Source organism: Elephas maximus, chromosome 3, assembly GCF_024166365.1.
Source record: "Elephas maximus indicus isolate mEleMax1 chromosome 3, mEleMax1 primary haplotype, whole genome shotgun sequence".
NCBI classification, from domain to species: Eukaryota; Metazoa; Chordata; class Mammalia; order Proboscidea; family Elephantidae; genus Elephas; species Elephas maximus.
In genome coordinates this window covers 98480533-98497115 of record NC_064821.1, presented here as the reverse complement: position 1 = coordinate 98497115, position 16583 = coordinate 98480533, and the positions used below count along the sequence as shown (strand labels likewise).

Genomic DNA, 16583 nt, shown 5'->3' with positions numbered 1-16583 from the left:
ACAAAGATGCTCCCCTGAGCAGAAGGCTGAGAGCCATGCTTAGTGAGCCATGTACAAGGTCCAGAGGAGACACAGAGGAGCCAGGGCTACCTTGCCCAGGAGGCTGTGATGCCAGGAACGCTTTCAGAGGAGGGACATCTAAGAGGGGTTTGAATGATAAGTAAGAATTTTCCAGGTAAGTAAGAGAGGAACGGCATCCTGGTGGCCAGCTTGGGCAAGGGTTGGAACAGCAGGGTGAGTGTGTGTTGCGGGGGTGGTAGGTGGAGGGACAAGGGTTTAGATTTGGGGAGCAGAGCGTGCAAGGTGGAGGGACCAGGGACAAAGTCAGGGAGGTCAGCTGTGCTCCGTCTTGGGAAAGGGCAATGGAACCCACAGGGGTGTGTAGACAGGGCAAACATGGATAGCTCTGAGTGAAGACGGACCACGCCGTCTGCCAAGTGTAATAAAAGATCCAACAAGGACTGGGAGCCCTGAGAGGCCTTTCGGCAATCCCGGGTAGCACCAAGGAGGGTCCCTATCAGAGTTCAGCTTTGGGGGGAGGTGGAAAAAGCCCCTGAAGGGCCTGACTGCTGCAAATCTTTTACCTTCAAAGCTTTGCAAAGAAAACTCCCAGTTGGAGCAACCATGGCTGACTGATAAAAATCACCCCTTCTGGAGGCATTTCTTTACCTTTCCTAGGAGTTCCCAGGTCCACCCTCTCATTTGAATCTCCATATAACATAATTTTGCAGATAGGAAAACTGAGGTCCTGTGAGGTCACATGAAGGTTAGCAGTCATGCCAGGCTAAAACCCAGGGAGCAGGTTAATCTCAGCTCTGGCTGTCGGGCTCAAACCCCAGTTCCTTGTCGGGGAGGGGGTCCTCAGGCCCATCCGGCAGCCCGTAGTACAAGTTATCATCTTCCTTCTGAGGGTCCTCCACACCTGTGTCCGATGCCACCTCCTCCTTCATCCTAGGATACCGCTGCCAGTACCTGTGCAGGACCATCTCCTGCTGTGGCCCCTCTGGCAGCACGTCCCCTGATGTGGCTGAGTCAATCAGGGCAAAGTCATGGAAGCGGTCCAGCTGGCACCTGCAGGCCCAGGGATCTGGTGGTGGCAGGCGAGGCTCCTCCCCGTTGGGTGGAGTTGGGCTGGGGCTACTGCCCTTGCTGGAGCCCACGTCCAGGTCTTCTTGGAAGGAGGCCAAGGGTGCAGGGCCCGGGGGACAGGCCGGGGGGCTGTAGAGGCAAAGGCCATGAGGTAGCTCTGAGTCAAACTGCCTGGGTCCAAATCCCAGCCACAGGCTTTGAGGCCTGGAGTGGGAGAGTTAAGCTCTCTGGGCCCCAGTTTCCTCCCCCTGTGAAGTGGGGAAAGTAACAGCATTCACTCCTAGGGTTGTTTCTGAGGTTTACAGCGGATGCGTGCAAAGCACTTTGTACGATGCCTGGCACATGCCAAAAACCACTGCTGTCAAGTTGATTCTGCCTCATAGCGACCCAATAGGAGAGAGTAGAACTGCCCCATAGGGTTTCCAAGGAGGGGCTGGTGGATTGGAACTGCTGACATTTTGGTTAGCAGCCGAGTTCTTAACCACTGTGCTACCAGGGCTCCGATCTGGCACATAAAGTAGATGCTAAAAAAATAGAAGCTCTTATTATGTTATTATCCAAACCAGGTCACTTGCCCACTCCTCCAGCCATTCAGGGGTTTCCTGTGGGCTCTCACAGTCCTGTCACCCTGGGTCTTCCCCATCTTTTTCCCTGTCTGTCTCCCCCATTGGACTGGGAGCTCCTGAGGGGTAGGGGCCCGTCAAGGCCTAGCACAGAGTGGGTGCCCAGCAATGCTGACAGGATGAATAAATAAATGGATGAATGAAAAATTCAGTTCATAAATAGATGGCAGTGGGGAGTGACTTGCTGATAGAGCAAGTCAGTGGCAGAACCAGGATTTGAACTCAGGTCCTCTGGCTCCTTACCCCCAATAGGCATAGTGAACATTCAGAGAGAACAAGGGCCCACTGTGTGCCCAGAGTTTAAACACAGCAACTATTCCCAGGTGGAGAAACTGAGGTTCAGGGAGGATAAGAAACTTGACAAGCTTACACAGCAGAGGAACTGGGACTTGAACTCAGGTCCATCTGACTTCCAAGCCCATGCTCATTTGTTTCACTACACCCACTGCTTATTGGAGCATCCTCTACCCCCACTGCCCTCTGCTTACTCCCAAATGTCCTCAACCACCCCTGGGCAGCCCCACGGCCCTTTCCTCGTTCACCCTGGACTGGGCAGCATCCCCACTCCCGCCCTCCATGTGCTAACCAGCACCTGCTTTCAGCTGGGATTCTCTCTCCCTTGTCCTCGTCCGAGCTCCGGTGGACAACCACAGCGGACTCCACCCAGGCCTGAGAGTTGACAGGGCTGCCTCCTCCTCCATCGCTGGCTCCCAGCTGCAGCTGCCCTGGCTCAGGGGCCAGGAGGGGGCGAGGGTCCTCCCTGTAGCCCATGACCTTCATCTGGATGTGGCTGAAGTTGGGCAGGCTCTGATCATAGGCAGCGTCCTCCCACAGCCTGACGTATGGGGGCTGGGGGCTGGGGGCACAGAAGACGGGGGGAGAGAGAATGGGTGGGGGCAAAGACTCACTCAACAAACATCCTGCCTTCTGCCTGCCCTGCTTGCTCCCAGCATCTGGTCTCCTCCCATCTTCTAAGAAGCCTCTGGGGGAATTACTGGCCCCATTTCAAGGATGAGGAGGCCGAGGCTCAGCAAGGCCAGTGGAAATGAAGTGGCAACGCTTGTGTGACCCCACTTGATGTCTCCAAATTTAACCATAAGTGTGCCATAGTGACATTGAGACCAGTTAACATTTACTGAGAGTTTACTATGCTCCAGATGGTGGGCTAAAGGCTTGACGTTTATCATCCCATTGATTCCAAACACCACCTTGATGAAGGCATTTTCGCTCCCATTTTACAGATGAGGACAGAATAACAATAATAGCCCGCAGTTCTTGAACATTCCTTGGGCCAGGCTCTGTCAGTTAACTCATCTAATCTTCACCATAACTCTGGGGGGTGCTGTGAGGAAACCGAGGCAGAGAATTTAACAGACTTCCCCAGGCTGACATGACAACAAGGTAATGGCACAGGGGCTCCAGCTGTCAAACTCTTTACCGCTGTGTCCCTCAGAAAGTGAGGTTCAGAGACTAGGTTTTTTATCCAAGGTAGCACAGCTGGGAAGCAGCCGGGTGGAGACCAGAACTCAGGACGGCCTGAGCATCAGTTCTCTTACCAGAGCCTCCTGGCATAACCCAGCCCTGGGGCAGAGCTTGGGCTCGCTCCCACCCCCACCTGGGGTCTATCCACCTCATTTCCGCCAGGACATTTGGAAACCCTGTGCACCAAGAGCAGAGCATGCCACCACCACCTCCTTCCCCAAGTAAAGTAGAGTCCTGGAGCCCAAACCCACAGACTCTGAACCAGCAACCTGGCCTCCTGAGCACCAAGTCATGGTCAGTGGGTAGGGGGACCAGCTGGTCCCAGCAGGGTCAGCTGGTCCCACTACCTCTCCAAGGCTGGAGTGCTCTTGGCAGTGCCTGAATGAACCTGGGCGTAACACCTCAGGGAGGGAGGCAGGTCTGGAGCCAGGTCAGGCCTGAGTTCAAGCCCCACCTCCATCAATGACTCCCCATGAGGTTGGGGCCTGTGACCAAACCTCTCTGAGCCTCAGTTTCCACATATGTATAAAGGGCCTAACACCCCTCCTCCCCCACATGAAAGGCTTTTCCATAAGGCCTGAAGGAAGGAAGAGACACAAAGTGCATGATCCAGCCTCTGACGCACATTATACTCCGCTCCAGGGTCTGTTCTTAGCACTCTGCCTGCATTATCTTACGTTACCCTTCTGAGACCCTAGAAGCTAGGTATTATTACCAAACCAAAAACCAAACCCATTGTTGTCAAGTCGATTCCCACCCATCGTGACCCCACTTGTTACGGAGTAGAACTGCTCCATAGGATTTTCTTGGCTGTAATCAAGCAGATTGCCAGGCCTTTCCTCTGCAGTGCCACTGGGTGTGTTTGAACTGCCAACCTTTAGGTTAGTAGTCGAACACAAACAGTTCGCACCACCCAGGGACCTTAGTGTCCCCATTTTATAGATGGAGCACAGAAAGGTAAGTCATTGCCCAAAATCACACAGCTCAGAAGTGGCAGAGCCCCTGGACCTGTGCCTTGGCCATCACATTACACTGCCTCTTGTTTGTTAGTAGTAGAGACAGTCACACATGTGTGGGATTTCGGATTAAACCTGTTTTTGACACCTGGTCTGCCTCTACCATATTTTTGCACTAATAATGCACATCTTCTACGTTTGTTTGCCAACCACATCCTTCGCATAGCGTCCCTTACGAAAAAGCCTCACAGAGAGAGGGTGCAGTTGGCAAACAAATGTAGAAGGCACGCATTATTTGTGTAAAATACAGTCATTCACTGTAAGACTCTATCTCGTCCCTGACCAGACAAAGCCCCTGAGCCTCGGTTTCCTCATCTGTAAGATGGGGATCATAATGCTTACCTCACACAATTGAGGGTTCAAGGCAATACATGGTTTCTAATAGTCTATTCTCAGGAGGGGGCACAAGGGGAAGAACCCCCACCCACCCCCTTGGCCCCTTCTCTTCACTCTCCTTTTTGAGGAGCCACGGTGCTGGCCTAGCACCTACCTCTTCATCTCGGTGCCGAGCTTGTTTTCCAGCAGCCCCAGTGCCTTCGGGGACAGGGTGCCTTGGAATTCAGAGTCAGCGGGTACAAAGGCAATCTAGAGGGCAAAGAGAAGATGGTTTCTCTGCAGCTGTCAGAGTCGGGGGCAGCAGCCTCATTCACCCTTGGCTGCCGCTCCCCCCCAGAGCCTCACCTGAGAGCCTCCTCACACCCCAGGAGAGAGGCGGGCTAGGGAGGGTCTCCCCCTTCAATGGGTGAGGGCCCTGCCCACGCCCAGCAGCAGTGGGTGGACTGTATCTCTAGGCTCCAGCCTCCCACCCTAGCTCTCCTTTATCCATTCAGTTAATGTTTGTTGGGCACCTGCTGTGTACAGCCACTCTTCTAGGCACGAAGGGGCAGCAATGAATGAAAGATATAAACATTTCTGTCTTTGAGGGGCTCACATCTTGCCATTTTCAGGGTCTTTATCCAGTGCCTTTTTATCCAGTGCCTGTACATGCCTGCCCCAGAGCTGACATTTTGTCCATAGTCGGTGAATGAGTGGAAAGCAAGTTATTGTTCTGTGTTTCCGTGGTGAGGCACAGAGAAGTGGATGGCTGGGGTCGCACCCACCAGTCTTTATCTTGGAACTTACAGAAATCAAGAGGCCTCTGCAAGCAGGGGAGTCTCTGGGTGGTGAAAACAGTTAACATGCTTGGCTGCTAACTAAAAGGTTTGATGTTTCAGTCCACCCAGAGGCACTGCGGAAGAAAGACCTGGTAATCTACTTCCAAAAAGATCAGCCATTGAAAACCCTATGGAATCTTAAGCCAAAAATATCCTCTAAAGTGTTCTTAAAACCAAACAATAGTTTAGCTTAACCAGTAAAGAATGTCTGCCTTGAGCATTGTGCTATTTAAAGATCTATCTATATCAAGTTGACAAAAGCCCCCTGGAAGATTAGGTAGGAAACAATGGGGCAGTGAGTTTATGTCAATTAGGGAAGAACAACTCAGAAAAGGAGGGTGAGAATGGTTGCACAATTCGAAGAATGTAATCAATGTCACTGAATTGTACATGTAGAAATTGTTGAATTAGTATATGTTCTGCTGTAAATATTAACAACAACAAGAAAACTCTTTGGTGCACAGCTCTACTCTGATACACGTGGGGTCACCATGAGCTGGAGTCCACTCAACGGCAACTGGTTTGGTTCTGCAAGCCCAGGACTATGGGGTGGACACTGGGCGGTAAATGAGGAGGTGGGTCACAAGGGGGCAGTGGGATGAGCAGAAGGAGTCTTGCCTTTGGGGACTAGAAGGGTGGCTGAGAATCCTTCCTTTGCCAGGTACTCACTGTGGGGCCCTTAGGCAGGCCATCTCTCCTCCTAGAGCCTCTCTGTGCTCCTCCAGAAATGGGGCCAACAATGCCTGCTGCCCAGGATTGCTGAGAGGATTCCGTGAGATCCTTAGGAAACCCCCACACAGTGCCTGGCACATAATACCTGTTCGGTAAATCATAACTTGATGCTACTGAAGACGATGTCACCTGACTTCTCTGAGTCTTGTTCTCCTCAGCTGAAAATCTGTTCAACAAGCATTTGATGAGACCCTACCGTATGCCAGGTTCATAGATTGCTGCCATTGAGTTGGCCCCCAACTCACAGCGACCCCATGTACAATGGAATGAAACACTGCCCTGTCCTGTGCCATCCCCATGATCAGTCAGGGATTGTACCATTGCGATCCACAGGGTTTTCATTGTCTGATTTTTCAAAAATAGATTAGCAGTCCTTTATTCCTAGTCTGTCTTAGTCTGGAAGCTCTACTGAAAATTACTCAGCATCATAGCAACACACAAGTCTCCGCTGACTCATGGGTGGTGGCTGCAAATAATGTGCATTGTCCGGAAATTGAAGCCAGGTCTCCTGCATGGAAGGCGAGAATTCTACCACTGAACTAAAAAAAGACTAGCAGCTCCTTTTTTCTCTGCCTGTAGAATGCAGTGAGTGGAAGACACTTGTCTGCACCAGAAAAGCTGCCGTCCTGCTAGGGAGAAGGGCATGATGGATGGAGGGGCTCTTAGAGCTCCTGGAAGGGGCAAGCTTCCCCTAGATGTATGGCAATAGGGTAGATGCCTGGCAGAGGAGGACAGGTGTCCTGAAGGAGCCAGGAAAGCCTGGGCACTACTCTGGGCTGCCTTTATCATCAACACACTATACCCGTGACCTCAAGTCAGCTAGCCTGCTGTCTGAACCTCAGTTTTCCTACTTGCCAATCTCTCAGAGATCAAATGAAACTGAAGAAGCTGTGTAAACCCTAAAGTGTCAAATCATCACACAAACATTTATTCAGTACTTGCTATATGTTAAGATCAATGTTGGCCAAGTGAGATGCATTCCCTGTCCCCGAGATTAAGGCAGACAGGAACACAATGACATTGTGCAGCAGGATCTCTCGGCATCTTTTGGCACTGCACGCTCTCATTTGGGTCCCTGTTACTTGTTATGTATTTGGGGAGTTTCTTTCACCTCCACTAAGGATGCCCTGCATTTGCCAGTTGATTCTGTATGTCCTAGAAGATGCCCCTTTCTCTGCCTCATACCTCATGACCGAATCACCACCACCACCACCATCATCACCATCATCATCATCACCATTATCATCAACATCATCACCACCATCATCATCACCACAGTCACCACCCATCACCATTATCACCACCATCACCACTTCATCATCATTATCACTATCATCATCACGATTACCACCACCATCATCATCATCACCTTCATCATCACCACCGTTATCACCTTCACCATTATCATCACCATCACCACTTCATCATCATCATCACTGCCATCATCACTGCCATTATCAAAAGCAAGGAGGAGAGGCCAGAGCATCTTAGAACACAATGGCTTTGATCAGGGAGGGGTGTGACGGAGTGGACAGGCAGAACTGAAGCTTTAGAGAGGAGATGAGACCATGAAGACCCCCAGAACATCAGAGCAAGGAACTCAGTCTTTATCCTGAAGCAATGAGAAGCCCTGGAGGAGTTTTCAGCAGGAAAGTACACAGTGAGATTTGTGTTTAGGAAGAGCATTGGGTGATCCCTAGGGCAGAGTGAGCCCCTTAGGGAGGATTGACCCATCAACCACAAGTCAAAGGCCTGGTCCTGGGCTTCAACAGAGCAAGCAGGAAAGGGAATGGGGAACCTGCAGGCGGAGGCAGAAGGCAGACAGGAAAAGTCCCTAGTCGGGAGAGGGCTGCTCCCCCTACCTATCCTTCTCCTGCTCTCGCTTCCCTTTTCCCGTCTCAGCTAAGGGGGTCAGCATTGCTGCCTCCCCCACCTACTAGATTTGCCCTGATACGTTCTCCTCTCTCATGCCCAAGGCCCAGCTGACCACCACATCTTACCAGGTCTACTTCAGAAATCAAATGAGATAACCTCGGTGGAAGTGCCCAGTGCCACACCCTAGCAGGTGCTCCAGGCTTGATGAACTGGAAATGCCTTCTCAGCTCCTACAGCCTTGGGTTCAAATTGGGCCCTGGTCCAGGTCACCATCAACTCTCACCTGGACCACTGGTCCAGCTGCCCCCTGAACCTTCCTCCTCCCAGCCGTCACCATGGTAACTTGCTCAAATTGCAGAGCTGATCATGTCCTTCTCTTGTCCCATCAACTAAATTGGAAGGTCCAAACTCCTGAGCACAGCATCCCAGGCCTCACGGAGCTCAGCCCCCTCCCTCTCCACCTTTACCCCCCACCCCACTCCAGCAGCCACACTGACCCACCCGCCTTGCTCTTTCACCCACGTGTCTTGATTCACACTGTTCCTTTCATCTGGAGTATCTTCCCCATCTTCTCTGCCTGTGAACTTCCACTTCACTTACAAATCCTAGTTCACCCTCTCTGTGAAGCCTGGTCTCCCCCCATCAGGCAGGAAATTGCCTCCCCCACTAAACTCCAAGTCTTCCACTTTTGAGTCTACCCTCAAAGACACCAGTACCAGTTGCCATTCAGTCAACTCCGTGTGTGCCACAGTAGAACTTCGCTCCGTAAGGTTTTCAATAGCTGATTTTTCAGAAGTAGATTGCCGAGCCTTTCTTCAATGATGCCTCTGGGTAGGCTCAAACCTCCAACTTTTCAGTTAGCGGCCAAGCACCTAAACTATTTGCACCATACAGGGGCTCCTCTTCAAAGACAGGGACCACTTAAATCTTGTTGGTGTCTGAAACCTCTCATCCCCGTCCTAACTGGCTAATTCCATTTCCTTATATTTATATTTCTTTCAATCAAGAAAATTCCCCTTTACTGAGGCCTCCCATAGGTCTGGCACTGAGAGCCAGGAGAGGAGCCTGAGGGGAGGACAGGCAGGAGCATTTGTTGAAGGCCACACTGAGGGGACAAGGCGTGAGACAGGGGGCCGCACACTCCAGACTGCCTCCCTGATTGACAAGGCACTTGCCCCCTTTCTCTTTCTGGATTCAACATACGCTGGATCCAACGGTCTGCATCCCTGAAGCACGCACGCACACACACACACACACACCCCAGTGTACACACGCCTGGACACACATACAGAGCCCCACCCAGTGCCACAAATGCCAACCCGAGAATGATGCCAGGGATGCCAGGACCCCACATCCATGACCTCCCACTCAGCTGGTCCAGGCATGAGTCTCCCCAGATTCCAGAAGAAGAAATAGAAGCTTGGGGGAATTCACCCTGCCAAGGTCACAGGCTAGGGCAGGAGGAAGCAGGGATTTGAATCTGGGCCACCAGACACCAGACATGTGCCGTTTCCACGCTGCCCCACAGCACACGAATGTGCTACTCTATCAACAGTTACTTATTAAGTGCCCAGCAACTTTCCCTCTCCCCTTTCTCTCCCTCAGCCCGCACTGCCACTCCTGTCACTCTGCCCACTACCCTAGAGCCTCTGCAGGTAAAGGGGAGAGGGCAGGAAGGACGCTGCCCTCCACACCTTGCCCCCCTTGCTGACCCAGGTTCCAGCTTCCTCACAGAAGGAGGATGACAGTGGTGGTGGTGACATGGGCGGCACCACTCAAGGACGCCTTCTCCCCGTGACCTCTGCTCAGGGCGCAGCACAGACAGAAGCGAGCTGACTGTAAGCCGCTGGTAAGTGACCACAAACCAGCCCAGACCGCTCCACCGCCACACACGCTAACACCCCGGGGTTGGCCCGAGGAGGGGGCAGGGCTGGGGAGGCCCAGGCAGGCCCTGGGCCCCTGGAGCCCCTCCCCTTCCCGGACCCCTAAGCACAGCCACCTAAGCAGGAGGTGAGGAGGGGGCTGTGGGTGGTGGGTGCTGCTTGGGGCCTGGAGCCTGGATGTCAGGACAGTAGGGCCTTTAAATACAACCCCTTTCCCATCCCCCCTTCCTGACTCACATATTGTACAGATGGAGAAACTGAGGCCCAGAGAGGGAAGAGGGCTTGACCAAAGTCTCTAGGCAAAGATTCCAAGCTAGAATCCATGTTTCTCTTCTTGCCTCCCTGGATCTATCTCTGACCAGCTGTGTGACCTTGGAAAAGTCACTCAACCTTTCTGGGTACTGATTCCTCACCAGCCTCAGGTTTATAACTCCTGATACGCCCAAGCCACAGGATTGCTGGAAGGATCAATTACAGTAACGGTGGCAGCCCTTCGCCTACATATAACACCTCACAGCTTACGGAACATCTCTACGTCCCACCTCTTCTCTTTATCCACTTCAAGGGACCCGTGCACCCACCCACCTTATAATATTATAAGGCTCAGAGAAAAAGGGGCTTGGAGTCCCATTTTGAAGATGAAAAAACTGAGATTCAGAAAGACAAGTCACACAGAGAATTTGCAACAGAGCTGGAGCTAGTACCTTGGTGTCTGACTCCCAAACCAGTACCCTTCCCATCATTCGCCACTCATAAGGCAAGGAACACAGAAAGACTACAAAGATACAGAGGACTCCCCAAACTCATACCATCAGGGTTAGATCTGACTTACTCCAGGACTCTGGCAGCTCTGAAACACACACAGCCCCCTTCCAAGGTAGATGGTTATGCTTTAAGTCACACGTGTCTGAGCTCCAAACCTAGCTCTGCCACTTAGGAGCCATGGAACCTTGCTTTTCAGAGCCTCAGTCTTCTCAACTATAAAATGGAGCTAAAGAGGATACCAAGAAGCTCAGGATGGGGACTGAATTCCATCAGGAAATACTCATCAAGTTTTGCTTTAAGCACATGGATCATGTGTTGTGTTTCATTGTGTCTCACCCTTACAGGGCTCCAAATCCAAGGTGCTTCCGGTCAGTCCTTATGACATGTGGAAGGGTGGGTGGGTGGATGGACGGACGGATGGACGGACGGGACTGAGAGAGGGAGGGAGGAAGGGAGGGAGGGATGGAGGGATCCTCAGGAGAACAGAGAAAAGAGGAGGTGGTCGGAATGAAAAGATGGGTTGAAGGATATGGCATTGATGGGTGGAATAGGGGCACAGCCACGGCCCTCCTAGCCCCTCCCCACCCCCAGCTCTATCCCCACCTACCTTAGGGTAGCACTGGCACATGCTCCAGAGGACGCCCCCGATCACCATGGCGCCGCCCATAGCATAGAATGTGCCGTAGACCTGGGGCCGGTCGTGGCTCATGAGAAATGTCCCAAGGGCCAGCAGGAAGAGCCCCAGCACAATGAAGCCGATGCGGAAAGTCTTCTCCTCAGCCATGGCTGCTCCACGGTCCCAGGCAGTGCACTAGAGCCAAAGGGCACCAGAAAACCTGCGTAAGCACCCACGCACGCTCACACCAGGAAGGGTGAAGCTCTGGGATCACTGCAAATTGAGGCTTAAAGGGAGAACAGGAACCCCTTTGGGTCCAGCTCTGGCCCCGGGACTCACTGGTTCAATAGAGGTGGAGGTGTCACGCTTCAAGGGACCCGTGCAACCACCCACCTTCACTCCTTGCTCTCTCACCTTCCCTCTGGGCCCAGCTGGAAGTGTGTGTGTGTGAACCTGAGGGAGGGAGGGCACAGGGGAGGGAGAGGAGGAGGTTACCAGGGCTGGACACCAGCCAAGGCTGTGACATCAACTGATTTGCCTAGTGTGGGGCTGAGCTGGGTAGACAGGTGGCCCCAGCTCTTCCAGCCATGGGAAGCAGGGTACATTTGTGCAGCCAAAAGACATTAGAATGCCACTGGAGAATTCCAGGATCCCACAGACCAGCATTCTAGAATCCTGAAGACTTGTAGACTCTTGAGGTCATGTGCCCATCTAGGATTCAGGCACAATCACCCATGTTTATTGAATAGATGCTGCATGAGTGACAGCCTTCTAAATGTGTTACAGTATTGACTCATTTAAGGGAAACCCCACGAGGCAGGTACTACTACCCCTACTTTACAGATGAGAATACTGAGGCACGGACAACTAACTCGCCGATGATCTCACAGCTAGTAAATGACAGAGCTGGGATCTGAACGCAGACCATCTAGTCTCAGAGGCAGCCATTACGTAACAGTGCCTAGCTGTAGCCCGTTGCCTGTGGGTAGATTCTAACTCATAGTGACCCTATAGGACAGAGTAGAACTGCCCATAGGGTTTCCAAGGCTGTAAATCTTTACAGCCCCCACGTGTCTGTCAGTGAGATGGATTGACACAGTGGGTGCAACGATGGGCTCTAGCATAACAACGATTGTGAGGATGGTGAAGGGCCGGACAGTGTTTCATTCTCTTGTACATAAGGTTGCTATGAGTTGGAACTGACTCGATGGGACCTAATAACAACAACAACAACAAATCTTTACAGAAGCAGATTGCCACATCTTTCTCCCTTGGAGGGGCTAGTGGGTTCAAACCACCAATCTTTCAGTTAGCAGCCGAGTGCTTAACCACTGTGCCACCAGGGCTCCTTGCTGCCTAGCTGTAGCGCAAGGGTTAAAAGTGTGAGCTGAAGCAGCTGGCTGCCTGGAATTGGTTCTGGCCCCTCCACTATGGGCAAGTGTGATCTTGGTCAAGTGACATGCCTGTGCCTCAATTTCCTCCTCTGTCCCTTTCTCATACCTTGTGCTCCATCTACGCCTGCCTGCAATGAGCTACCCCTAGAAAGCTCTAGTGAGTTAATGCCCCTGAGGGTGTAAATGACTGGTAGGGAGTCCCTTGCCTCCTAACCTAGGATTGTTGTGGTTAGCTGCTGTCGAGTCACCGCCCCCGCGACTCCTGGCAACCCAGTGGACGATGGGTCAAAATGCTGTCTCGTCCTGTGCCATCTCCATGATCAGACTTTTGTGATCCACAGGGCTTTCACTGACTGATTTATGCAAGTAGATCACCAGGCTTTTCTTCCTAGTCCATCTTAGTCAGCAAGCCCCTCTAAAACCTGTTCAGCATTGTAGCAACACGCAGGCCCGCTGACAGATGGGTTGTGGCCGCGCCTGAGGTGCATTGGTCAGAAATAGAACTGGGTCTCCTACATGGAAGTTGGAAATGCCACCACTGAACCACTGCCATGGGTGGAACTACTAATGGTGGAATTTCAGTCCCAGGGAAAGGCTGATGGGAACACGGGAACCATCAGGATTTCTAAAAGAAAACACCAACGTGTAGTTTTTTACAGGGCTAAATTGCTGATGCAGGATAAAAGGCTTTCCTTTGGCTCCTGACTTGCTGGGTTTGGGGATTTTTCTATGTTTGTGGTCATCACCTCTCCCTCCTCCCCAGCACAGCTGTGTTTGTTTCCTAAAGCCACACTGAGGCTCCACACTCTCGGCCTGGTGTTTTTTTTCCCACAAAGATTTTTTTTTTTCCTGAAGAGGTTTCTGCTTCACTCACACCCACCATCACCAGCCCTCAGGCCCATCTGGGTTGCACTTTGCAGTTTGCCAGGGCAGAGAGGGGCTGAGGGTCACTGGGTTCACGTCCACGTATGATTCCTGGTGAACTCGGGTAGGTGGCTCACACTCTGGACTAATAATGAGTTAACACCCCTGCAGGGTGCGAATGACGGGTAGCCATTCCCTTGTCTCCTAACCTAGGATTGTTGTTGTCATCTGTGGGATGGGGATGGTATTAGGCTCAGAGAAGAGAAGCGACGAGTGCGGGTTCACCTAACTGGTGCCCCTCCATGGAAAGGAGGCCGAAGTCCAAACGGATCGTGTCCTCCCCAAGCTAGACAGGCCCCGGAGGTTCCCGGATGGCCGGGGTGGGGGGAGAGGGGGGGGAACGGATCTCCGCCGTAGCAGTCCAGCCTAGGTCCTCTCGCGCCCCCTGGTGGCCATTGCAGGAAGAGAAGTCCGCGCACCCACTCTGCAAGACGCACACATTGGGTCATGCCTCCACTGCGCGGCCCCGGGTTGTCATCCTCATTTCACAGGCAAGGCAACTGAGCCAGGGGAGTGTCAAGGACTGGGAAAGATCTACCCAAAGTGAGTTGGCGGCCAATAGGTAGTGGGACCCAGGCAACCCCAGCCCCAGTGTGGACGGATCTTAGTCCTTAGCCCTTCCCGAGAGGCTTTCATCCACTCTTCTCCTCCCCCACCTTTTCTTTCCTCCTCACGACCCAGCCTCCTTTGCCTCTTTCTTGCCTGAGTGGTTTCTCCTCTAAAAAATGGGAGTGACAACGAATGACGAATAAGAAGACTTCTACTGGGACAGTACCCACCAACAGTAGGTGCTCAATAAAATGGGTCGAATCTAACTCTTCCACAGAGTCGTGGTGAGGACTGAATGGGGAATGTGTGTGACGTTCGGTGTTCGGTGGCTCCTCTTCACCCCTTCCCTTACACCCCAACCCCCTCCCCACTCTCTCTGACTTACACTTTCTTCCCTGCAGAGTGGCGAAGGGGTGGGAGAAGGGGGACGCGGTTGAGGAATCTGCCATCGTCCAGCAGAGGGAGCGCTACCCACTGTTTTCCTCAGGATCGTCCTAGTGAAACCATCCGCATAAGATAGCAGAGACAGGGAGGGGAAACACCACAGCCATTTGACAGATGCAGAAACTGAGGCTCATAGAAGGAAGGTGGGCAGCCCAAGGTCCCAAAACCTATAAATGGCAGAGCCAGGATCCAAACCACAAGCACCTACTATGTGGAGACACTCTGAGATGTGAGGCGCCCTGCTAAATAGGGGCCTCAGAGATTGAAGGCACTCGGTCCCGCCTCCTGGGACAATATGGCAAATGCTCCAAGATTCATATGAGGTCCAGCATGTGCACAAAGCAGAGACAGGGATGGACTGAAGGGACAGATTCACAGAAGGGATCCTTGAGAAGCAAACTGAAATTCTCCCGACAGGAGGAAAAGCAGCTCAGGCAAAGGGATCAGCATGTGCAAAGGCACAGAGTCAAGAAAGCACTGGCACAAGGCTGGAGATCAAACTCCAAATGATACGCACATGCTCACCCTGCATTGCACACTCCTCCGCTTTCTCCCCAGACCTGCTCCTCCCAAGTCAACAGGCACCATCTTCCAGTTAGTTATCCAGGCCACCGCCCTCACTTCCTCTCTCACAGCCACATCCTGTTGGCTCTACCTCCAAGCTACAAGTATCCAATCACTTCTAACCTCCATTACTGCTCACCAAGCTGGTCTGAGCCCCCATCACCTCTCTCCACCTAACTGGTCTCTCTGCTTCCACCCTTGCCCCTTCCCTGCCCAAATGCCAAGTCAGGTAATGTCACTCCCACTGCCTGGAACCCTGGAATGCTTCTCTGTCTTATCTGAGTGAAAAGCTAAAGGACTAAAAATGGCCTACCAGGCCCTAGCTGATTTTCCGGTGACCCCCATTACCCCTCTCAGCTTATCTCCCACCATGTTCCCCCTCACTCACAGCACTCCAGCTACCCTGACGGCTTGGACACCCAGGCACCCCAGGGCCTTTGTAACTGCTGTCCCTTCTGACTGAAATGCTCTTCCTCCAGATATCTGCCAGGGTCCCTCCCTTACCTCCTTTAAGTCCTTGCCTAGATGCCATCCTCTCAGGGAGGTCTTCCCTGAGAGTGCTACCTAAAATTGCAGAACCCTTTCCCCCAGGCATTTCCTGTCCCCCTTTCCTGATTTTCTTTCCTCCATATTACTCATGACCATCTAACATACTATATACAATCATTTATTTACCTTGCCTCTTTCTGTCTCCCCCAACTAGTACTCAAGCTCTCACAGTGAGGACTTTGTTTTGCTCACTGTTGTATCCCCAGGAGCTAGAACGGGGTAGGCTCTCAATACATATTTGTGAATGGCTCAAGCCCATTGCCAACTCATGGCGACCCCATGTGTTACAAAGTAGAACTGCTCCATAGAGTTTCTTTGCTTGTGATCTTTATAGGAGCAGAGCATCAGGCTTTTTGTCTGTGGTGCCACTGGCTGGGCTCAAATTGCTAAGCTTTATGTTAGTAGTTGAATGCAAACTGTTTGCGCTACCCAGGGACCTGTGTTTGTGAGCAGAGGGGTGGAGTATAAGACCCAGGGGAGAGTGAGGCCAGAGGGCAACGCCCAGGCAGGAAGGCTCCTGGAGTCATGCTAAAATATCCAACATTTCCCAGAGGGCAATGGAAGCCCCCAAATGGGGTTACAGAAGAGGGCAACACAGGTCAGATCTTAATTTTGGAAAGATCCCCTGCTTCCAAGATCAGGTTGGTGGAGGCAAGAGGAGGTTCTGGGAATGAGGAGCAGTTGCCAGGCTCTAGCTGAAGCCTGCGCAGAGAAAGATCAAAGCAAGCAGTGGTTTCTAGGAGTACTTGGTTGCTAGGGAAGTGGCAGGGGAGATTTCAGGCTGGGGTGCATTGATCTGAGGTGCAGGGCCACGGGTGGAGAGCTCCAGGAAGCAGGGCCACCAGCAAACCCAGAGAGGTTAACAGAAGCCTGGGAGGGGCCTTGGAAAGTGTGGGCAGAAACCTGAGCTTGGAGGGTCCCTGA

At 52.3% G+C, this 16583-nt stretch overlaps 1 protein-coding gene across 2 annotated transcripts; it reads right to left on the bottom strand.

The window, feature by feature from the left end:
* Positions 1–291: 291 nt before the first annotated feature.
* Positions 292–15144, bottom strand: BSND (barttin CLCNK type accessory subunit beta). Of its 2 annotated transcripts, none has more exons than XM_049879368.1 (5): positions 15072–15144; positions 11227–11430; positions 4701–4795; positions 2305–2568; positions 292–1218 (listed from the first exon to the last, which is right to left on the bottom strand). In XM_049879368.1, the coding sequence occupies exons 1-5, from the start codon at positions 15132–15134 to the stop codon at positions 810–812; spliced, it is 1035 nt and encodes a 344-aa protein (XP_049735325.1). In that variant the 5' UTR covers positions 15135–15144; the 3' UTR covers positions 292–809. The 2 variants fall into 2 exon arrangements, with proteins under 2 accessions (XP_049735325.1, XP_049735326.1); XM_049879369.1 differs by lacking the exon at positions 15072–15144 and adding an exon at positions 11629–11659.
* Between the last annotated feature and the right edge of the window lie 1439 nt (positions 15145–16583).

Bases quoted from the DNA above. Each gene is read 5' to 3' on its own strand.
- BSND (XM_049879368.1), bottom strand. From the start codon at position 15,134: ATGGTGCCTGTTGACTTGGGAGGAGCAGGTCTGGGGAGAAAGCGGAGG. The intron at 2,569-4,700 runs GTAGGTGCTAGG...CTGTGCCCCCAG, and splicing joins CTCGGCACCGAGATGAAGAG to CCCCCAGCCCCCATACGTCA. The intron at 1,219-2,304 runs GTGCTGGTTAGC...TTGCCTCTACAG, and splicing joins AGAATCCCAGCTGAAAGCAG to CCCCCCGGCCTGTCCCCCGG.